Below are 25,088 nucleotides of genomic sequence, written 5' to 3' on the forward strand. Positions count from 1 at the left end.
TATATATATATAATCATTTCCCAAGGTTTACGCTTTCCTGTATGTGTTTATCCTGTATGAGGATATTTATCTTGTCAATAACGGTGCCACAGACCCTGCTCTGTTTTGTTGTTGAAATGTGAGGAAACAGTGTAGAGCCTTTAAAGAAGTTTTCTGCTATCAACCATTCAATGATGACCGAAATTCGTTTTCGGTCCTTTATACCATACATCTAGGAGTATCTGCTTATTTCCTTATATGTTCAAGGTATCTAATTGACATTATCATTTTTGTGGTTCTGTTTCCATCAAGGAAGTACTACTATACAAGTCATCTTATTTACTACATTTCCAGCCAACTTTGGCTTCCCTTGGGAGGAGAATGTTTAATTCAGTATGTTAGTGACAACATAATGTAGCGCCAATTAATGGCAATAATACATTTGTTTCAATAGGAATCTTCTGCATCGTTGTTTCTCGGAACAATATTGATGATTCTCAAGTTAATGTGCCCAAAATAAAAGAGTTGCCAAGGGCTGTTTAAGCATTTACCAATAAAAGTTTTAAAAAATTGTGTTATATAAGGACTCAAAACAATTATCGTTGAAAAATTGCATGGGACACAACATCATACTTGAGTCTATATTCAAATTTCCTGTAGCTTTAGGTTATCAGGTGGCAGTGTATAACAGGTCCTGGCACCAATTTAAGAGGTGAGTTACTCTACATCAGAAGGCCTTGAAAATGCATGTTCAATGAGTTAGGTAATTGGATAGAAGGTGAATTAACAGGAGTATCTGTGATTTCTTCGAGTATTTGCCATAAATCCTGGCAAGATGGAAACTTCACACATAAGGTATGCGTAACGGTTTTGAAGGGGTAGCTAGTCCTAAAAGTATTTGCTGTAAGTCCTGACAAAGGATGAAGGTCATAGGAAGGGGGAGAGATCCAGATAAGGCAGAGTGGAATAATAACACAACATACATTGCGAAAAACAGAGAAAAAATAATTACTAAGGAGAGGATATTCACACTTTGATTTGTTTTTTCTAAGCCCCAGATCCCAGGGGTGCATTGGGTTGATATCAGGGGATAATGAGAAAACGCGTAAGGGGATCTCTTTTTCTATGTTGCGAATGCATTATAGAATATATAGTAATAGGATATTTCGGAAAATGGGGAAACAAATGGTCTTGGTCTAATGGAGATGGAGCTCACCATGTTTTTTGAGTTAGAAGTATGTTAGTGGGAAGGCCAACTTCAAAATTATAGATCAAATATTTAGAGATACTTTTGTTTATTTAAGTGGGAAAAATTGGATTATAGAAAGTATACTTGAAAGCAATAAAAGTAATGATTCTTATTTTTATGCAAAACTTTGTTTTATTGCTTCATAAATGGAGCCACATCTAGTTAGCTTAGTTTTAAATTTTTCATTGTTGAGGGATCAGGGAAATTTTGAGGATCTGTTGCTCTCTAGGATGATGAAATTGATACGTACTATAGCATTCAATTGATGTACCAACAGAGGATATTTATCAAAAACAGAATTGACATTGACTCAGAATAATAAGGAAATTGTGAAAAGAGAACCTGCAATATAATAAACATGGCTCTTATGATGATTAAGGCAATCAGCATATAATTATAACTAATAAAATTTTGAAACTATAATATCTGAGACCTTGAATCTGTAATTTAATATAGCATTACAGTAAAAAGTTGTTTTATGATGCATTATTACATTTTTACAGCTGTAATAAGTCAAATAACAATTTTGTCTTTTTGTACAAAAACCAAATTTAGTTTTGAGTTATTAATTTGAAAGATATGGCTTAGAGTTTATTTGACTCAGTGTCAGAGAATACCTATAAAAGGACATTCCATTTTCCAAGGCACATGAGTAGAAATTTTCCCTGACCACTCTCTCTCCAACACCCTGCCTAAAAAGTTTGTAATGTTAAATATTGTGCCTGGTACTTATCAGATGCCATTTAGAATGACATAAAACTCTTCCTGTGAAAAAAATACTTAAAATTATTCTGAAATAAAATGCAAAGTTTACTGTATCAATTTGGCCATGCTGGTGGGAGATTGGTTTCTAGGATCTATGATCTGATTGTAATTTCTTGAAATAAGGTATGAATGTGATTTTAATGATTTTTTTTAATTCATTATTATTTTTTTTACAGTTTTCTTTCATTTACAAAGATATCTTTTTATTTTTATTTAATTCGTACATATTTTTTTTTCTTTTATATTTCTTTTAAATGATATATGAATGTGTACATTGGTCACTATACCTATTACTCCTGGTACATTGTAATATTTGTTAGTAAAGAAATATAGATTAAGTACAACAAAAATCGTAAGGAAAATGAGTCCATAGTTAGTAGCTAGGAATGCTAACTAATACCACATACATTGACTTTTAATGGGAATATGGTGCTTATATAGCATGTTATGTTTCACATACTGTACTTGCTGTGCTTATAAACACTTTTTTATGCATTTTGAATCATGAAGTTTATTCGTGACTTGTCAATTTAGAATCATAAATCAAAAAATTCATGTTAATTTTTTATAAAACAATAAACAAATAATTTTTAATACTGACACAAAATCTTGATGGTAGGTTGATTGTTTAGTTTTTATTAAGTTGAACTTTGGATTAAATTATTAGTTTATTGATTCAGATTTCTTTTCTAAGTTATAAACTGCTGTTTTTAACTTAACTAATCTTATATCAACTATCTACCTTCATAGTTGTTTATAGTGTTAAAGGTTGAAAGTTTTCATGCTCTTTCAAAACTAATCAGTGTATTTAATGTCTTTCATTTGGTAAATGGAACCATTAAGTTAAATATAATTGGTTTAAAGGGTAAATAATTACAATACAATTGATTTTTTTTTTTTACATTTAAGAACTTTCTATAAAATTCCATCAGTACTTTTATTGTTTATTCTTTATACTGATAAAAAAATAATGATAATGATAATATCAATAAACTATATTTTCTAAAACTGAAATTTAAATTAAATAGCATACTTATTTTCCTGAAGATGTTACCAATTAATTGACAAAATGTTTCTGTTTTAAATTTCCTTAGACGTTAAAAAATTTTTAGGAATTTTTTTATTTAGTGTGGGATGTTCATGGAAGTGGGTGTGGATAATACAGACTAGTTCTAGTCACAAGTTCTGAAAGGATTTGAAATTAATAATCGAGCATTTCCTTTTTATCAAATTTATTTTTAATGAATTTCGGGAGCAATAACAGAATGGTACTTTGTCTATAATGAAAAATATACTCTATCATTTAATGAAATAAGGAATGTTTTGAAAATACATAGTTTCCACTTATTTAAACTATAGAATTCTGAAAAATATTTAATATTTTTGAATTTGGTAAGTATATTTACATTGTTTATTTATTAATGTAAGTAACTGTAAGGACATTGGAATGATAAATAATTTTGTATATTGGGTTCTTAGATGATTTTTTACTACATAAGTTAAATATTGACATTAACATCACACAAGAATAAATTTGGAGGAGACAAGGTTTACATTTTAGAGGATCTATAAAGCAAGTGCTTTTCGCACAATCCCACACATACGTGACTATTCGGCTTATATACATTTATATTATTGCGCTTGTTTATACAAACCGCACTACAATTATATTCTTATTAATTATATTAATTAATTCATGCTGCATTTGAAACTTTGTACTTCTGTACAAGATAGATTTATAGGTTACAAATTATCTTTGGCCATTATATACAATAATTCAGTATTAAAAATGTACATTTTAATTATTTTTCCTTTAACTCTTCATTACATAAATATTTTTATAAATTAGGTATATAACAATGATAGGATTTTAAAAATAAAACTTTTTAAAATGGTTATGAAACTACCTAAATCAAAGAAAAAAATACTATATAAATCCCTATCTGTGCTTATTACTTTTCTGTTCCTTTATTCATACTTTACACTTATGGATAGGTAAACATAATTTTTTTTTCTTTTTTTTTTTCGTAACATGTTTTTAAACTAAGTCTTTATTAATTTTTTTTAAAAATTACTTTCTTCAAATATTTTATGTATTATAGTCCCTAATCCTTAATAAAAGGAAGGGAAAAATCAGGACTAAATTAAATACAAAATCATTGTTGTTAAAACATTCTATTCTAATATTTTATTATTTACTATATATAAAATAAAACAGTATATTAAGAACATTTTAAATGTTTGTGGGCCTACGTGCTCTATACAAATGTACACAATAAACTCATATATTTTATAGAATATTACATACACTTTGGTGCATATTTCGTGTAATTACAGCAGCTTTTGTTAAACTTAAGAAATAAAACATGCTCTCAAACATTCTATATTTGTTTCATTTATTCATAGCTGTTTGGCGTAAAATTAAAGCTTACATACTTTAAACATCTATGGACCAAGAAAAACTAAGCAAATATGTACTGTAATTTTTGTTTAGGTATACAATGTGAGTCCTAATATTTTATTTCTCAAGATTTGTTTTTCGTGTAGCTATTTTATGAAGCTATCCTGGCTGCTGTTAATTTTCTGCAATAAATTTATTTTATTTTTGTTTTACATTTGTTATGATACATTGTGATTGTCAACAGGAGTTTATAATTTCAAATAACTCTAGCTTGAAAAATCATTAAACTAACTAAATAGGAAAAAGAAATATTTAATAAAACAACAAATAATATAGAACCAGCCACAAATATTTCTTTCAATAAGGTTTTCTTGGAAAAATTGGTTGCAAAATGGTTAAGATGAGTTTATATACAACTGTAAATGTAAATTAGGCACCTCATAAATCCATATCGTAATTACATATTAAATTTAACATTATTTTAATCAAAAAGTATTAAACACAATAACTTTAAACATGATTTAAACAACAAAATTTGTGCTTGAAATTAAGATGAACACTATTAGTACTGTATTAAAGAGGTAAATTAATTTTTAGCGGATTTCAATCATGATAATTTAAAATATAAATTATAGAAAACAAATTTAAAGGCAAGTAGACAAACTTAAGACAATGAATCTTTATGGAACTATGTGTAAATACCTTTTTATTTATCAAATTTTAAAAAGGTAGTCAAGTTTTAAAAAATATTTTTTTACATTTTTTGTACTTCCTAGGAATTAATAGACAGTGAATTCAACCTGTGACATGAATTGCTCAATTAAAGTTGAAAATCAATCTACCTCTTAATGTCAGACAAAGGTTCAGCTATATATACAATTTATTGTTCTTAAGAGTACCTGCCTATATTGAAATAATTTATATGACATTGATACATATTTTAACAAGGTCCAATTTCGGCAATGTATTATAAGTATCAATTAACAAATAGTTAGCCCTTTGGAAAACAAGCACATTGGTCATTTATGCTTAGAACAAATTAAATATACTTTAACTATTCATCATCTCTAAGTCTCATTATAATAATATGTAACATTACTTTCCTAATATTACTATAATCTTTTATAAACAAAACTGTGTTGGTATTTATTCCTGAATAAGCGTACTTTTATAAGCCTATCACCTTCAAAGACTTTAATGACCATTTTACTTTTTTTCATATCTTTTAAAGAATAACTTTCCACAATGAGTTTTTAAACCATTCCTAGAATGAGTATAGTTTACTCAAGAGCTCATGAAATGATAAATCATTGATGCTCTTTTAGTACATATGTTATGTGGAACATTATCTCTTAAATAACAAACATATAAATGGTTGGTTAAACCCATGCAAAATATAAAGTTCTATTAGCAATATTTTTTTTTAATTTTATTTTCCTATTTTGATTATAGGAATAATTTAGGCACATGTTAACTTTATAAAAAAGATTTTGCTTTGGTATAAATTAATAATCTTTTGACTAGAATTGAGTTTATTACTCATAATAATGACTAACTTTTAAGAAATGACTAGACCCATTTCAAACATCTTTCTGACTAGAAATTGTTAACGAAAGGAATGCATTTTGGTAATAACTTATTTTATTTTTATTTTTAAATCACAATCTTTAAAGATAACCAAGCATACTTCATCCATTGCTATTAGTATTTTGTGTGTTCTGAAAATGAAAGGGCCATTTTTGAACTATTAGCAATGAAAACGGTGTTTATTATATTTTTTATGTTGGTATTTTATAAAACATTCATTAATTGATCTGAAAATTATTTTTAATGTAGTATGCCTCCATCTGTGAATTGTATTAATTAAATTTTAGGATTGATCTTTCTCTGATGAGAATTCTCTAATATTGTACTAATTTAATCAAATTGTTATTATTTTACCAGGTTAATCAAGAGACATTATTATGAATTAGCTTTTTAAAAAATAGCTCAGATCAACAAACAGTTTATTATTTAATTTGGTGTCATGAAATTAAATTATCTATCTTTTCATGGGATGCCAATAAGTATTCTTAAATATAAAATATACAGTACATTATAAATATTGCCACATTTCATTTGGTAAAACAATACATATGCATACAAACACACATTTTTCAAAGAGGTATGCATGTATTAAAACTATATTACAATATAAATTAATTTAAATAAACATTATAAATAAATAATTAAATAAATAAAATCTTAGTTTATAAAATTCATTCTAACTTCCTTAACATTAGTAACCAAATGGCCCCTTTCTCATATTATCTTAGTGTATAAAGACATAAAGTGTATATACATGGTACTAGTTTTTGAAATAACAAAAATCTCACCAAAAAAGTTTATAAATACAAATAAATCCACGATATATAAATATATATAGATATATATTAAAAATTAACAACACTGTTATATAAAAAAAAATAAATAAAAACGAGAAAGTCTCTCAGGAATGATTCAACCACGTAATAGACATTTTATATACAGTGATTCATGAAATTGATCAAATATTATCATCGTTCCTTTCTAAATAATTATAAAAATTATAATATATACAATAAATAAAATTAAAAAATATATATATCATGGTTTGTAATAGGATTATATATCCTGTAATTAAAGGAACTTAATGATACTGTTTAAACCCCTACAACATGTTACTATAGATATTTCACCTAATCATTTTTTATGATTTGTTTCTGAAACATTATTAATTAGAGATTTATTATTGGAATCCAAGTATTTGAATTTTATACTTTTGAACAATATTACTCATTGTTTTAAAATTTTCTTATATAAATTTAAAATTAAAAACTACCAAAAATTGGGACAGTTGAGGATACCAAACAACCTCACAATAGCCTTAAGATATGGGTAATTAGATATTTATTACCTCTCTTTTCCAATCTATAAATATACAAACATGTTAAATAGATCAACAATAAACATTTACTGATACGATTCCTTCTATTAACATAATACATTAATCTATTTTCTTCAATTCATTCTTGTTATTTAAGTTGAATATTAAACTGTTTTCATGATTTTTTATTTCTAAAATTTGTTTTAACTGATAATTAATGGCAATGAGTTATTATATGTAATTTATATATGTCCGATCACGGATTGATTAGTATTCTGTGTAATGTAGCAACCCGATGTATTTGGGCAGCATGAATGAATAAAGCATTTCTCTCTCTCTCGAAACAGATACTGAAAAACCTTTATTTCTTGGGCCTAAATGATATAACCTACCATTTTTGAGTGGATAAACAGTTGAATTATGTTCCTTTAAGTAATGGGAATATAATCATAGTATCCCTTCCTGATATATAAATAGCATAATTTAAATAATAATTAGGAAATGAAGGATGCTACACATTTGAACAATTTTTTGAGCCTCTGTATGAAGTTGTCAGTGCTTCCATTAAGTCTGGATATGGTTTAACTTCCAGTAATAATTTGATTATATTCTTAATTAAAAGAAGCATGTCAACTTTATAACTTCGTACAATTTCATTTAATGTTTACATATTAAAAATATAATTTAGAAACACACATTGTATTTTAAGAAGTTATTTTGTTAAATTTTATAAATTATTGTTATAATATTTATCAACTGTCAATGGTTTATCTCCTATTATTAAAGGAAGAATAAATTAAATCAATGCATGTTCCTAGTTAATTTTTGGCCCGATCAATTTTTTAAAACATTTTTTTTACACAAAGTGTTACAACACTTTTTGAACATTAGCAATGGAATATTAAAGCTTTAATACAAATATATTCCCTTTTCGGGCTCTATTGTCTCAATGCAAGGCACCTCTATATCCCTTACACAATCTTACACAGTTCTCTTAATGTTTAGAGTGTAACATTTCCCATTCATATAAATTTACAAGGAATTTAGTAATTATATACCAACCATGCCATTCATGTTAATATAGCTCATACACTAACAAATGTTTATCATGTCCTGTTTGCCGTAACTTTTAAAATGATGCACTTAATAACTTTAAATTGTATATCCTATAGATTATTAATGCCTTGAAAACTATACTTTTTTTTATGATAGTCTGTTTTTAGTTTTTAAGTCAATGAAAATTTCCTAAAAAAATGGTTAATGAATGAATTTAGACTAAATTTTTATTCTACTATAATATAATCCATTCCATAGTAATGAAATAGACCTAAGTAATATCTTGTAAACACTCTTTGATTGTGTAAAGTGACATTTGTGATTTAAAGTATAGTGCTATGAGTTACAACATTATTATCAGTAAAAATGTTGGGTACTTTACCCAGTGGACGGATTCCGAAATTTATCCCCTAAATCTCTTGCTTTGCAATTCTTATCATGCAATGTCTACTATTTCAGTATATAAGAACTGTGCAGATCATATATGAGAAATAGTGTACCAATAGTCTGCAAGTCTGTGCAAAGAAGACACTTATCCTTGTAAGCTCATAGAAAGACGAGATGCTGTACGGGGTAAGAAGTATGTCACAAGAGGTCTTGTTGCACGATACTGTCACTAGGAGACTGATGGCTGCCAGTTGGCTTAGTTTCGGTCTCATCTTTCCACTTGTCCATGGAACGTCTTCTTGCATTCATAAAAAAGTTTCCAACAGTGGTTGGCTCAAGACCTAGTTGTCGAGCTATTGTAACTTGCATTTCCTTTGAAGGACGTTTGGTTTCCTAAAAAAAAAGATAAAAATTATCAATTTATATTTTTCCAAATTAATACATTAAACAAGTAAAAAAAATTAGAAATGAAATATAATATATATGTTTTAAGAGATATCAGTTGTAAAATGTCCATATGCTTAGTAGTAAGATAATTCAAAGAAGTAAGGTAGTTCTAAAAAACATTTTTTAGAATATTGTTTGAGATAGATGATAAAATATTATTAAGTCAGCTTTAATATGAAACTAGGAAATCAGGCCCACGTATTTAGGCTCAAATGTTGGCTAGAATAAAAAAAGTTCTGTCACATCACCATTCCATATTATGTTTTATTTGGTAAAAAGTTAAAAAATTGAAAAACATCTGTAGTACTGAGAATAGAAATTTTTTTTAATCACAACTAGAATTGAATAAAAACTACACTAAGTTACAAAACCTATATTAGCATGTTGTATTGTTATAAGTGACTCAAAATGCTAAAGTGATAATGAAATTTAAGGTTTTATCTTGGAAATTACAGTACTTTGTGCAGAGGACTGGTAATCTATAGTTGAAGATTGCGCTTATTTTGACTGATTGTTGAATTATTTAAATAATACACCATGGCAAAAACTTGTGTGTGCTGATAAACATTATAACCTGATATTTAAAATTTTGATGTGAAAGGCATCATTTACATCTAATATCATTTACTCATCACATTTTTTATTAGTCGAATACTTTCAGACATCAAATGGAAATAAAAAACAATTGAGTACAAAAATATTTCTATATTTCTGACCTATCTGTTTTAGTATCATTCCTGTAAATATTTTATAAATCAAATCATTTTTAAGAAAACTTCTTGAGTATCCCTAAAATTAAAAAACTTTTAGATAGTAATAACTAATTTATTCTAGAAATATGACCTCATTTTTTTAAAAGTGTTACCATTCAGTGTGTCTCAGTATGAGTGATTCTCATCTCTTATTTTGGGAGGCTCACAATTTAAAGATGGTTAAAGTTGTTGTTACAATTGTTACTTTTCTAATGTAAGCAATTGTTACTTAAAGTAACTTTATGGTCAATGATGGGCCTTTTTGTCTTAAAAAATGTTTATAACTTTTTATTTATAAAAACTAATTTCAATATTGCTTTAAGAAATAGTTGATAGATTATTATATTTTTATTATTTATAAATAATATCAAGAGAAATATATAAAACTCATTATTATTTTGATTACCATAAAGTGACTTATTCTTTTTTTTTTTTTTTATGTTTTTACAACTTTAAAAATGAATCGTTCTAACCTTAAAAATAGCCTGCAGGGTACGTCGCTGCAGGTCTGTGAAAACCAATCGTGGTTTCTTGGGAGCAGACGTATGGTCGGAGTGGATCGTTGATTCGTCTTTCCGTTTGCAAGCTGTGAAAAAAACAAAAGAAAAATAAATAATTAACCACAAGTAATTAATAAGCAGTTTTACTTTAATTATATAAAGTTAAGGATATTAATATATATAGATGGTTGATTGTGTGTGAATTAAGAAGATGGTCAAGGTTACGGTTTTAGGAAAAATAGTTTCAACTATTATATAAGTAGGGAACCCTACTTTCTATGTTATTTGATTCCTAAACCAATTTTTCATAGAATCTTGGATTTTTTGGGGTATCATTTCCTCATGTACAACATTACCACACAATTTATTTGAAATCAATTGTTTATATTTTTTACTTATCATATATAGGAGTGTGTGTATGTATGTATATATAGGAGTTATACTTTACCTATACCTAGTCTTATTTAGGCCAACAGTAAAACGGTTCGCTACTTGCATTTCTTTATTCCAAAGATGATCTTCTTTTAGTTTCATCCATATTTAGTTCTAATATTTCATTTAATTGGTGTAATTTTCTTTTATCTACATTTTTTTCTAAAATATCCTAATAAAAGACTACATTTAATAGTTTCAAATATTTATTTAATCATATGTACAACTGTTTATTTATTCCTAAATGGTTGAAACTATTGTTGTTTTTTTAACAATGTTGCTTTTCCTGAACACAATCTGGACAGCCTCCTTGTTAAATTAAAGGATAACTTGATTTTGATTAATGGAAACAATTTAAGAGTAAAATACTTTCCCACTATAGAATAAGATCGTTGTTTCCTAATTTTCATAAAAATTGAAAAAAAAAAAAACTATAAAAATTAAGAATTAGCTAATAAGACAGTGGTTTATTTCAATTATTTAGATACATATGCAATTGTTATGACATATTGAGGTAAAATAGAGAGTTTTAACTAAGTATTCATTGAATTGATCATTATCTGGTGAGATTTTTTTAAACAGCAAAACAAAGTCCATCTTCCCCAAGAGTAATGGGGTAAGCCACCTCCTTCCCCCTCCTAAGAAATTTTATTGCCTGATAAATTTTATTGCTAATAAATAACAAGTTCCATGTGTTTTTTCTCCATGTTCCCTGGTTTGATAGTTCCCCCAAATTAAAACCTTACAAAAATATTGTTCTCTCGAAAAGTTCATATGGTAATTCCGCGAAAATGTTCCTTCCAAATAATATTTGTATTAAATTATTTACAGTTGAGAACCTTTAGGAAAATTTCGAATAATGAACTAAATTAATTATTTTTGTATTTTAAAATAACATTTTGGTGACACATTGTGGTCCACTCGGTTTCTCTACTACTTATGAACGTCTTGATTGAACTGAATAATATCTAGATATCAGTTAAAAAATGACAATTTTTCGATTTTATATTTTAAAAATTCCAGGATTAATGCTCGTATTTAAACACGTTTTATTACAATTTCGAGTGTTTGACCTTCAATAGATTATTGCTATTTTCTTTTTGAAATTCAACTTGATTGAATTATGTAGCCATTTCGAAAATAAGTGTGACAGTCGTAGGAGGTTCTTTCAATAAATTCAATTCAAATTAATGGAAATATTTCCAAAACTGTTGATCAATAAGCCATGGTTTAAATGATTTTTTTAAAAGGAATTGCTGCATTCCACGTTTTCAATAATTCCAATTTTTAAAATTAAAGTAATTTCTTGAAATAAAAATTTGTTGAGTCGGTGAAAATAAGTGTGTGAAAGGAATTAGTCAACTAATTTAATAAAAAAAAATAGTACAAAGAAATCAAATATAATAAATTAATAATAATAATTAACTATGAACTAAACATAATAGAGTTGATCCTTTCAACCTTTGGCGTTAATAACTCCAACTCAACCGATGTAGTTTTGTGGCATTGGACGTAGTTGGGGGACAATGTCAGACCTGTATAGAGGCAAAATAATATTTAAAAAATATATTTAAGCTCATAGAAAATTTCAAATGAATAAATACGATTATATACGTGGGAAATAAAAAGGTTGAGACAGTAATGTTAATATTTTATTGGTGGTCTTCCCGTTAGTACTTCTAATTTATACAGACTACCACGTACCACCTTTCTAGTTTTTTCGCATTTCCGTTTACAATACCTCTTCCCTAATTCATAAAGCTCTGGGTCTTAGTGTTTACCATACATTCGGAAGGCGCCCTCTGGATATTAACCTTGGGATGTATTCATCCAGTTGAGCTATTGGTTCGAACACCACCAAGACATTTTTACTAATTGAAACTGTCTAAAAGTGCACTGACTGGCAGATGAACACCACATTCTCAGATTATGTCTCGGTTATTGTGTCTTAAGGCCAACATAGACGAGTCATCCGTTTTCCCAGAGCAAGAGTGATGCCAAGTATTCCGGCTTCGGTCCTAATACGGAGGTCATTCCCGACATAGACAAGCTTGGTAGTGGTCTGTGACCGTCAAAGGCGGCTTTGAACTTGGCGTGTATTCAACTATCAGCCACAATATACGTGTTAATTTCTTTATCAATGCCCTCAAAGAGAGAAAGTTGATTAATTTAAGTTTAAATAAAGTGTATTTGTGTAAAATGGATTTGATGTATTTTTAGGGATTTATTATTTGCTTACCGTCATTCTTTCACCCTTTGTGTTTTAATTATCAATTATCTGAAATATTTTAAGTTAAATTTTTGGAATAATTCTCATTTCTTATTTTACCTTTCAGGTTTCATTCCTAGGAAATTCATGTTTTAATTAAGATTTTGGCCTTAATTTCATAAAGATGGTACTTGCTAATGATTTTAAAAACTTAGGTTAATATGTGATTCATCTTATTGATACATTTTTTATTAACTAATATTTTAATTATGAACAAAACTTCAATTACAAAACTACCAGGATTCGATTGATCCATCTTAAAATTTTTAAATATAAAATACTTTAACTTCATAATTTAATAAAAACACACATCTTATTTTTAGTAGAAAAAATAAATAAAAGGGCATAGTTTTTTGAAAATTCAGAGTGGTCTAGGATTATATTCAGATTCAAAGTTTCTTTAAATTTCTAACATGGGCATGTTTGTGTTTTATTCTTCCACTGAAAGAGAAACATCAAAAGCTTCAAATAATATATTTTTATGTCACAAGATTGCAACATATTTGTTATTTTATTCTTTCCGTATAAGGACTTTAAATCACTTTGGAATTTTATAATTATCTTAGAGATTAATGTCCCAATAAATCTGGCGTTGACAAATAACTCGTCTTACTAAATTCCGTGTTCTCTTTTCTTTACCTTTAACTTCACATCGACTTATACTATCTTTCTTCCCGCGGTACTAGAAATGCTTTTATTTCCGCCTGAACGACATTTGTGATGGTCCTGGAGAGACGAAAACTACGAGAAATTAGGGGTTTTGGAAGATATAAAACTGGATGAACACACAAACATGAACACAGGCCATATTTTTTCACTATTTGGCGTTTCCAAATAGATATTCACTGAAGGATTGTCCAGCTTTACGGCTCTTCAATTGCTTAAAATGATCTTCTATTTGCCTTTTGGGTGTTTCCTTCTATTCTTTTTTTAAAATTTTATTCCGAAAAAATCATGGAGAGTCATTATAACTTTTTCCTTTCATCGTCCGTTCTGAGCCCTTCCGTTCCCCTAGATCACTACTGTTACGCTTTCTATTTTATTGGTTATATGCTGAATTTTGTTTCGTGCTATCCTAATTTTCCTATTAAGATTGGAATAGGCATTTGTAATTCTTCAAAACTAATTGATAAGGATGCTAACAAGTGTTTCGAAGAACAGCTTGTTTATTCCTTTTTTCTTTTTTTTCCCTTGTTTGTACAATCCCCTCGATTGTTGCTGCCTATTCCTGCATTAATTCATTTTCTTAGGATTGCTTCTTTTTTTTCTATTTTATTTTAAATTTCACAAGAAATCTTCACTAGCCCCTTTTATTTCCGTTTTCTGTATGATTCCTGTACTTTCTCCTTTCTTTCCAGAACTGGGCTGTTCCTTTCGTACCGCATTTCGTCTGGGATTTCCTTATCAATTTTCTGTCCCTTCGGTGTTTTCTTCTGAGCGGATATCATAATTTCTTCTCGAAAATCCTGAAAAAAAATTTCTTTAACTAAGCCATGTACTAGCTAAGCATTGACTAATTAATAGAAGACGGGACAAAAAAATAATTATTTTAGGTTGTGCCATATATATTCGTCCAGATGGGAAGACAAAAATCTTAGAGGAATCAGTAAATATATCCAATACTTTATTGATTTGTGGTCAACAGAAACAAACAACGACAATGTAATACGAACCCAAATGGGAAACCTACTCATTTTTGATATAGGTTACTTACGGTTTTACGCGGCCATAATTAAAGGCAATTAACTGAAAAATATTGGATTTCAGAGGATTATTTTGGGCGAAAATGACTTCCACTGATTTTAGAGGTTAAATTTCCGTTTACACCCTGAATATTTGTAATTCGTTAATCGTTGCAACTATTTAGGCAAAAATTAGTTGCCATTTTGTTTTCATTTAACAATATGTAATTATTATTATTATCACTTTTTATTAATTTTAATTTTTATAGTTTAAGGTCCACTATCATATTTTTTTTTATTCTAGATAGAAGCCGAGAAGTAAATAAAAAATGCCATATATCTACGTTGCGTGAAATATGTTTCATTTACAAATTAATGTAGTCAGCACAGTTTAAAATTAATAATAACCTAATCACCTTAAATTCAATTAAGGGAAAATAAGGAATCGACTACGTCGGTAAATAATCTTAATGTCAATTATTTTAATTTACAAATAATCCTGATGGTATTCTTTTTATTGTTCGAATTTTAATGGTTTAAATAGATTTTTTGAAGAAAATATTCGCTATTCCAAAACTCGAATTTCCTCTCAAAACAGCAATTTGTTTTAACACAAACTGTGACATGTTTTTGTAAAACAATAGTTTCTGAAAATCAATTTATAAAATACTCTTTTATACGCTATACATAAAAGATCATAGTATGTTTTGTTAAGTAATTATTTTTCATGTATTTATTTATCTTTATCTCGTATTTTTTACTCTGCTTATTGTTATTAAGGAGTTTTCCTTTTTCTTAATATTCTGCGGAAATCTATCCAAACCGAGGTCAAGGGTGAGGTCTTGTGTATATATATATATATATATATATATCCAACTCTGAGTTCTGTAGAGTCGGGAAGGCCTAATTGAACGAAAAACATTACGACGATTAGACGATTATAAAGAATGTATCTTTTCTTTAAAAAATGTAATCTAAATATAAACTAAAACTGTGAAAAAATAAAAATTCTATCCCTATTCATCACTATTACCTATTGCCCACAACTGTGTGACAGATTGTAATATCTATCAATAAATAAAAAGTATTTATAATTTATCCTAGGACTGATTAGTATACTGTGTATTTAGGCAGCATTACTTATTGTTAAATAAATTATTTCTCTATCTCCGTTCGATTTTTTATAAAAAATTAATAAACTTTTATGAATACAGATATTACTCAATCTCGGCAGTCTTTCTAATAAGAATAACTGCCTGGTCTAATGAGGAGTCCAATAAAACTGTTGATAAGCCACAGCGCGGTTTATAACATAGGCATGGATGGCGACAGCAATAACGCCCGAGCACACATGCTCTTATAATGTACCCTTCTCCAATAATGTATATATAAGTACCAGCAATATGTGGGACCTTAGGGAGTAATTGAAAAATCAGTGGGACCAGGTGGACCGAGCAGGTGCTCCCGTCTACGAGCAACCCTCTTTATAAAGTGATTTACATAAATCTCCTCTTCCTGATCTTTTCCTCCCCCTTCCCTACACCCCGCATTCAAAAGCATAACTTCCGATCTCCGACAGAATGAAATATATTCGAATAAAATCGGTTTCCCGCTTGGGAGAGAATCATAGTATGTTTAACTTTTTACACGATTCCCTTCGCCCGTTCGTTTCCACCCTATATAAATACATTCAAACAGTGATATCAATTTTTCAAACTTCGATGTTTAAAAAAAAATTGTTTGAAGTTTTATAAAACACTAGCCGACTCTGCAATGCTTTAATATTGCTAGATTTGAATATTTATTAAATAAACATTGAATGAATATAATTGAAATTTTTATATCAATTTTATTGGTGGTCATCCCGTTAGTAATTCTAATTTATACAGAGTGCCACGTACCACCTTTCTAGTTCTCATTCCTGTTTACAATTTCCCTCCCCTAATTCTTAAAGCTCTGCCAAGTATTCCGGCTTCGGTCCTAATACGGAGGTCATTCGCGACATAGACAGGCCGAGCAGTGGCCTGTGACCGTCAAAGGCGGCTTTGAACTTGGCTTGTATTCAACTATCAGCCACAATATACGTGATAATTTCTTTATCACGGCCCTCAAAGAGAGAAATTTGATTAATTTAAGTATAAATAAAGTTTTATAAACATATTTATTTAGTGAATTAAATAAATATTTAAAAAAAGAATGTCGCGCTGAACCAATGATACCAAGGAGATAGAATAGATTTGATGTATTTTTTAGGAATTTATTTATCAATTTAGTTAATATTGAACATTTACATAAATATTCTTATTTTTATGTTTTGGTGCCATGAGTTGAAACCAAATTACATAAGAATCGGTTAATAAATTTTTTTTTTTCGATTTCACAAAAAAACCCTATCTATGAAATGAAAATTCTTGCAAAACTATCGATAAAATACAAATTTACAAATTTTTCGGTTGGGACCTTATTGCATATAAAGGTTAAATTATAATTAATGTTTTGTTTTTTTCAATTTTATGTTTATTAAAATTCTCTTAAATATACTGTATATTTGGTGATTCCAATTGGCATATTTACAAACCAATTCCTTATTAGTTTTCCTAGTTAGGATTATGCGAAACATGATTATTCATCATCAGATTAATTAAAAAAACAAGTTCACTATATCTCAAATGAGCTTCCAAAGTAGTGGGGGCTTTTCTTCAAATTATAATAATAATTAAAACAAATTATAATAAAATCTTTCAAAATTCTATTTATTTTTTTTTTAAATATAAGCAATATGTTTAAAATGCTATTACATCTTAGCATACTTGTCCAATTTAGGAAATATTTTTTCTTTGTTCAGGTAATTTCATTATATATCATATTGTCTCAAATACAGTAAATGAAAAAAAAATATATTTTTTTAATTTTGTGTCAATAAATATATTTACCATGACTTTTTTTCTCCTAGATAAATTAAAGATTTAAATTGTACGATAGCGAACATTTCGAAAAAAAAAAAAAGCTTGTTAATCGGTTAAAAAACTTCAAAGATCTTAAATAAGTAACAGACCGACATTTTTATTTATCTAGATTTTAATATTTTTTTTTTTATAAAGAACTGAAAAGGTAAGCCGGGATAAATGCATATCCGGATTCAAGTATTATAAATAGGATTTTGTCTCAAATTTATATTATTGGTAGAACTATCAACTTTAGTGATTTGCACTAAATAGGATGGATTTCATCAAGTTTGATGGTAGCTCTCTCAACAAAACAAGGATGAAACAATATATCCATTTATGCACTTGAAATGAAATGAAAAAATTATTTTAATCTGGGACAAAATTCTCCACAAGTATTCTGACTATGATTATTCGTCATCAAAAATATTTATAAAATCTGGTATTTAAGTTACAACAATTTTATCGTGGTAATTAATGTTATGGCTATGCAATGTTTACATTGACACGACGGTTTGATAAGGAATGAATGAAGGAGTAGGAGTTGTTTAGAGAAAATAACGGAAAAAGTTTGGCGAATAAAGATGAGTAGAGAATTCCAGAAGGAGATTGACGGATGACGAAGGATTTGCTGAATAAGTGGTTATATAAGACGGTGTATATAAATTAATTGATTGACTTGTAGTACTTAATGAATCCATAAATGAACGTAGAGTTAGGAGATTAAGGATATGTCCTTGGGCCCGGATATTTACTTACCCCGAAGTATCTCGTAATTTTCAAAATAAAACCAATAAACTGTAAATTAGTCACATTAAAGCAACGTTATATAACCAAAATTTATTTTCACACCTCTCAGGAAAAATGTTTTTACTGCACTAAGGTCTGAATTGAAAGCATACAAAAAATTGAATTAATTTTTTATTGAGTTAGAATTGTCTGTAATTTATTAAAAAATATGTTGGAGAAAAAAATTATTGTGGAAATAAAAGTTTTTTAACTAAAGACAGAAATAGAGATGATTTAATAATTTCCCGGACACTCAAATGTTGTGGCAGCCCTTAAGTTCTAACCATGACGTGTGTCAACACTTCTTTCACAAAATTCGGCCATGGTTAATTAAAACATTAACAAAAAAAAAAAATAAAAATGTAAATAGACAGGTAGACGGAGTGTTAGAAACTTAAAATAAAATTGTTTCAGTACATGCACTCACTTACAAAAGGTAAATCATAATTTTATCTTACAATACTAATTAAAAATATTATTTTTATGCATGAGTATTAATCTATGTAAATGAAAATGACATGATTAGAACGAATGGCGAAAAATTAGAGAAGAAAGTTTTAATAACAACAATATAACTAAAAACAAAAAAAAAATTAATAATTTGATAGATTAAGTTAAATTCAGTTATTATAATCTTTTTATGATCTGAGAAATATATTAATTTATAAAAATAGCATACAATTACTTGATGCTAAGTAGGTAGATGGAGTGTTAGAAACTTAAAATAAATCGTACTTTGTAATTTTTTTAGATTAGAATTCACTGAAAGAAATTAGTTTACAATTATTTCTTGATCAACATGTAGTTTTTTAGGTCGTTTTGTAACTAGAGAATGAAAAAAATTGCCCGAAACGTCATCGTAGAATTAAGAAATTAATGAGTTTAACAATATAAAATAGTTTGAATATGATTACTGAAAAAAAATTATTGATATTACGAAACAGAAAAGAGATTTTATCATTGTAAAAAGACGTCTTATCTATAGAAGAGATCAATGTGTGTAAAACATAAAATCTTATTTGATCGAATTTTATTGTGAAAACTCACATTAACAATAACAGAGAAACAATTAAAAAAATCGTCATTTTATTTTGATTATTAGAGTCATGAAAACTTCAACGCCTTTTAGATTTCTTGTTATATTTTAAAACTTTTTTTGATTGCACTGTAAAGTACTTACTTTAGGGGATGAAACAAAAAAATTTACAAGGCTCTATGATATTATTTACTGTCTTTAAGGAACACATACAAAAAAATAAATAAGGGCCTTACGCGTACTCCATCCGAAAATAGTTCTATTAGATAAAACTTTAAGTTTATATGATAATTAGGTTAGTTTCTTAAAAAAAAAAGTTCATTTCAAGAATAATATTGGGAACTTTTAGTTCTTTTGTTTTTCCTTTTCTGGTTTATAATCTTCAATTTAAATATTGCTAAAGATTGGTTTATTCTTCATTGTGAAATATATTTTCGGTAATCAATTAAAAATTTAAAATAATATTTCCATATTTTTCTTGTTTTGATAATCCTTTCAATATTGAATACATCGCAATAAAAGGACATTAAAACATGATGTATGAAGGTTTTTTAGTTGCTATTCTTTTTTCAATGCGTACCTGTTATTATTAGAGTCATTACAGGAAATTTCTAACTTAACAGTTTGAAATCCGGAGAGCGAATTTGTTGATCGGGTGAATTAAAAAATTGTTTATTATATCTTATTATTGTATCTCTTTTTTTCTGATTATACCATGTATGTGTAGTTTATATATGTCCGATTACGGATTGATAAGTATGCTGTGTGAGATAGCAACCTGATCTATTTAGGCAGCATAGATAAATAAAGTATTTCTCTCTCTCTCAGAAGCCTTTTACTATGAATTAAAGATTTTATTTGCATGGAATTTAGCATTCTAAATAATTAAAACTCTTGTGTTGGCCTTTCACTTTTATTCTGAATAATTCAAAACTTTGGAATGATAAACCTGATTTATTATCTGAATTATCTAAACTAAACAAAAATTAGAATGTACCATTCTGAAACCTAAAAAAATATAGTTTTTATGGTTTAACATTATTAAGAAGGGGGAAAATGAGACGGATATTGCTTGAAATAAACTAGTTGAAATTAAAAAATACCTGATATTATTATTATTTTTTTTAATATTTCACGGTTTACCATTTCTTTTACAAATCCTAATCAAGGCGATTCTGAAACTACGGTCAATTTTAACTACCTATCTGAAAGCATCTAAAGTTTAGAAAAATTAAAGTTCGCTAACTTTAAAATAAAAATACCAGTGTGTTCAGCTGCGGTCCCAAACAAATGTTTTTTTCATTTACCGATATATTTTTTTCCTAGGCGTTAACTGTTAAATTTTAATTTATTTTTATTGAAAATTTTGTTTTAATGAAGGGGAAAAATTGGGTTTTCATCACAATATTCATATATATCTCTATTTATCCATAACTTATTTCCTTCCTATCCCTAAGGGTGTCTCGAGGTTAAAATAAAACTCTGTTCCTGCCAAGAATACAACAGCTTAACAAAATATAATGAAGCCGTGTGCGATCGAACGAGATTGGGCTTGTTATTAATTTATTTCAAATTGTATTTCGGTCTAAATTTTAATAATGAAATAAATACAAATATAGACCAAAATGCAATTTGAAATTAATTAATAACAAGCCCGACCTGAGTGTTCGGAAGGTTATAAATAGTTTTGTTTATATGATAGTTGACAGCGTAAGTTGATATAAAATTAAAAGTTTTAAAAATTAATATTGTGATATAATAAATAACTAAACATAAGCTTATTAATAATCAATATGATTCCATATTAATTGACTATTTCATAGGGTAATTTGACTTGTAATTAATGACCTGGGCAGAATAGCCAGCATTTTTAATTTCGGATGTGAGGTGTAAATTTATATTTAAGGTATGTTAAATTACTAATAATAATGTTGTTGTTAAAATTGTTGCAAATGAATGTATGATAAGTTGTTAATTGTTAGATTGTCCTTGTGGATGGCCGAATTGGCCGAAACGTTGGACTGTTGATCATATATCAATGGTGAGACTTAACAAGGATACCATTTGATTTATTTAACAAATCTTAGATATTTTGTATGTATCCATTTTTACAACGAGAACTGGTTATTTATTTCAAATAACCAAATTGAAGGAAGTTTAGTTAATTTTTTTTTTTTTAAATTCGTCATTTAATCCCTGTTAGAATATTTTAATGAGTATAAGACCTATCGGATGTTAAATAATTTAATTAAAATTGTCAGAACTGTTTTTAAGAAAATTCTAAAAAGTTATAAAATTCGATTTTAACGGAAAAATTGCTGCAACTTATCATGAATATACATGCCTAAATATATAATTTCAGTTTCGTATGTTTCGTTTACATATTCAATATATCGGCAAGTAAATTAAGTATATAACCGTATTGAAATGTCCCACATCCACAATGAAAAGAAAGAGATTGTTTATTTCTTGAGAGATTAAAACATCATTTTATTTTAACTGACCTAAAAATCAATTCATTAATTGATTCTATTTAATGAAACATTAATGAAAATGAGCAATACATCATTATAAATCAACTTCGAAAAGTTTTATTTATTTATTTTTTTTTTAAGTATTACAGCTTATATTAGCAAGCAAATATAAGCTGTAATGTTAAGTTATCTTCGAACTTGCATTGGCGGAATGGACAGGAAATCTTTGAGGGGAGAATTTCTAGAAAAAAAAAACTGAGAAATTTAAATCGAATCCATATTGTTTGAACTCGCAGAGAAAGGAGAAATTACTTCACTGTCCACGATATTTCTCTTGAGAGTAGTTCAAATGTTCTTGAGGATCGAATCAGGCCTCTACCTTCAAGTTTTATATCTTCATTTAACTTTGTACAAGAGCATCTGTTCTTCAAATATCGAGAAAATTGCGTGTTCGGTTCACAATTATTATCTGTTTTTATTATTTTGTCGTATCATTATTAATTAGTATATTGTTCTGTCGAAATATCGGATATGTTGCAATGACTTCACAGTTTATATTCTCTAAATCAAGATTCCCCAGAATTTATATTTATAGGTTATAAGTCAGGTAATAATATTTAATAAAAAATGAATATATAAAATAAGATAAAAAAAAATATTGTCTAGATTCTTATATAAAATAAATACTTGTTCAATAATACATTAAAATTGGTTAAATGAGCTTACAGTGTTTTAGAAAAAATAAGTAAAAAGATCAATAAGAAATTTGACATTTCATTTTCATTGACCATTACTTTACAATTTGGATAATATTATGACTGGAAATATTTATTCGAAACTGTAAATTAAGAAGAGTATACATATATAAAACTAGGTACAAGATATATTGTGGTATATATAGGTATGTTGGTTGCAATATTTCCAATACAATATTATAATTTTTGGTATTGCCAAATAAGAGGAAAAACAAAAGATTGATGAAGATTAAAAAAAAATATTATTAAATAGTGATAAAAAATTATATAAATAAAGCAATATTTTCAAACAGATACGTTTATTATTATAAAACAAAAAGAAAATAGCATTTTACTTAAAACTTGTCAAATAGAAGAAATACACATAAAACAGTCCCAACACAGAAGGTTTTTTAACACAGGAGAGTAAAAAAAAAAGAAATGAACAAAATATATTCAATATAAAATTTAATTATGAATCTAAGTTCAGGGTTAGAAAAAAAAAAGTTTTAATCGAGTTAAAAGATAAACAAACAATGTGTCAATGCCTAATTACTCTAAATCTGTGTTAACAGGTGGTTTACCGGTTTGGTCAGATATTTTTTTTTTCTTTTTTCAAAAATATGGATTCAGATACTAGAGGTAGGCTTTATTAAATTGTTCGAATTGAATTCAGAAAAAGTCCCCATTTTCCTTGTAATTGATCATAAATTGAAATGAATTTGTAGAGCATTTGTATATATTTAAGATATTTATCAAAATATTTCAATATCATTTTATCTAATGATCTCATATCAAGTAATTATGTCCGGAAAAAATGTTAATATTCTAAAGAAGTATTGAAATTTTGAAAGAAGATGCATTGGTAACCAAAGCTATTTGGACATAGTAAAAGATACATTATTATAATTTCTTTTCATATGTATAGTTTCAGTAAAGTGATTTATTTATTACTTAGGTTAATTTTATATATTCAAATCATTGTTTTTTAGGCAAAATATAAAACTTTATTTTTTGTTTTTAGGCAATAATATATTGTAAAATTAATTATATGATTGCATACAAAACATTTCTTATTTATAACGATCTTTTTCCTACTGATTAAAAATAATTTTAACCTAAAAAATCATTTAATCCATTTCAATTGACTTTTGTCCCGCTAGATGGCATAGGCAGCCCTCAGTGGGCCCGTTGCCATGGTGTTCCCTCTGTCATATGTGACGTCAGCCAGTTATAATCTAGCCCACGAGCCCATGGCTAGAGACTCATTCTAAGTCGGTCACTGTTCAATAAAAAATTAAATAACGTTAATTAAAACAATAAAAATTTTGATTGATAATAATAAAACAATCATTTATTTAGACTTTTCAGTATTTTCCTTTTTTTTTTTTTTTTTTTTTTAAATTTATATCATTAGGAGATACATTATTAAGACTTATTTATTTCTCATATTTTTTTAAATTTTCTAATTCTTATGGCCGTATTTATTTTACTCTGTGGCTCTAAGCCCACCTTGGGTATTATTCTAATGGGACGTGAGCCGGAATAAATAAAAAATTTATTATTTAAAAAAAAAAATCATATTTAAAAGAAAACTGGAGTAAATGAGTATTTATTTGACTACTTGCGTAGTCTTGTATACGGGGTTTTGTTACTGTTAAAGAACGTCATAATTACATTAAAACTTTTATTAGTTAATTTGAAATAACTGGACACATAACATTAAATAAATAGAGAATGATATAATTCCAGTCCTTACAACTGCCTTTATATCTATATACTTTATATTGCCTCACAGACCAGGAGAACTACAGACAATGAAACATCTACCACAACAGAGAGGTGGACAATTTTAAGTGAGAAATTTTACTTAAGATGTTTTTCATTAGCAATGTCTCACGATTTCTTTTCAAAACGCATAAAATGATACCAATAATTTTTGTTAAAAAAAAAGGAAAGGTAAATAACCAAAAATTCTTTTTTTATTAATTTAATGTGATTTACAACTGTACAAATAATAAATTACAATAAGTGAATATATTGTATGTTTCATTTACACTTGAAAATCTTGGGAAGGAACCACCCATTGGTAGTACTTCAAGCATTAATTTAAATTAGAAGGTCCCGTGGCCATCTTCTTTTCAGACGCCTCGGAGGATTATCAGGGATTGTTAAAGATGAGAGATTAATAAGGATGGGTAAGGAGTTTGGAATGAAAAGACGCATATCTGTTTTGGGCTAAATCTGCAACGAATGGGATGTTAAGGTCTTTGTGGATGAGTTTAT

The 25,088-nt window shown here is 27.5% G+C and overlaps 1 protein-coding gene across 5 annotated transcripts in view; it reads right to left on the bottom strand.

Annotated features, from left to right (window-relative positions):
- Positions 1-3,030: 3,030 nt before the first annotated feature.
- onecut overlaps positions 3,031-25,088 on the bottom strand; it is a 196,024-nt gene continuing 173,966 nt past the window's right edge. For 4 of the 5 annotated variants that reach the window (XM_014419571.2, XM_067047306.1, XM_067047309.1 and 1 more), the window contains 2 exons: positions 10,415-10,527; positions 3,031-9,135 (listed from right to left, as the gene is read on the bottom strand). In XM_014419571.2, the coding sequence (XP_014275057.1) occupies positions 8,941-9,135; positions 10,415-10,527 (308 nt within the window). In that variant the 3' untranslated portion in view covers positions 3,031-8,940. The remainder of the gene's footprint in view (positions 9,136-10,414; positions 10,528-25,088) is intronic. The other variant, XM_067047317.1, reaches the window with a different exon arrangement.

Source organism: Halyomorpha halys, unplaced genomic scaffold (assembly GCF_000696795.3).
Source record: "Halyomorpha halys isolate HHAL.00 unplaced genomic scaffold, Hhal_1.1 Scaffold241.1, whole genome shotgun sequence".
NCBI lineage: Eukaryota > Metazoa > Arthropoda > Insecta > Hemiptera > Pentatomidae > Halyomorpha > Halyomorpha halys.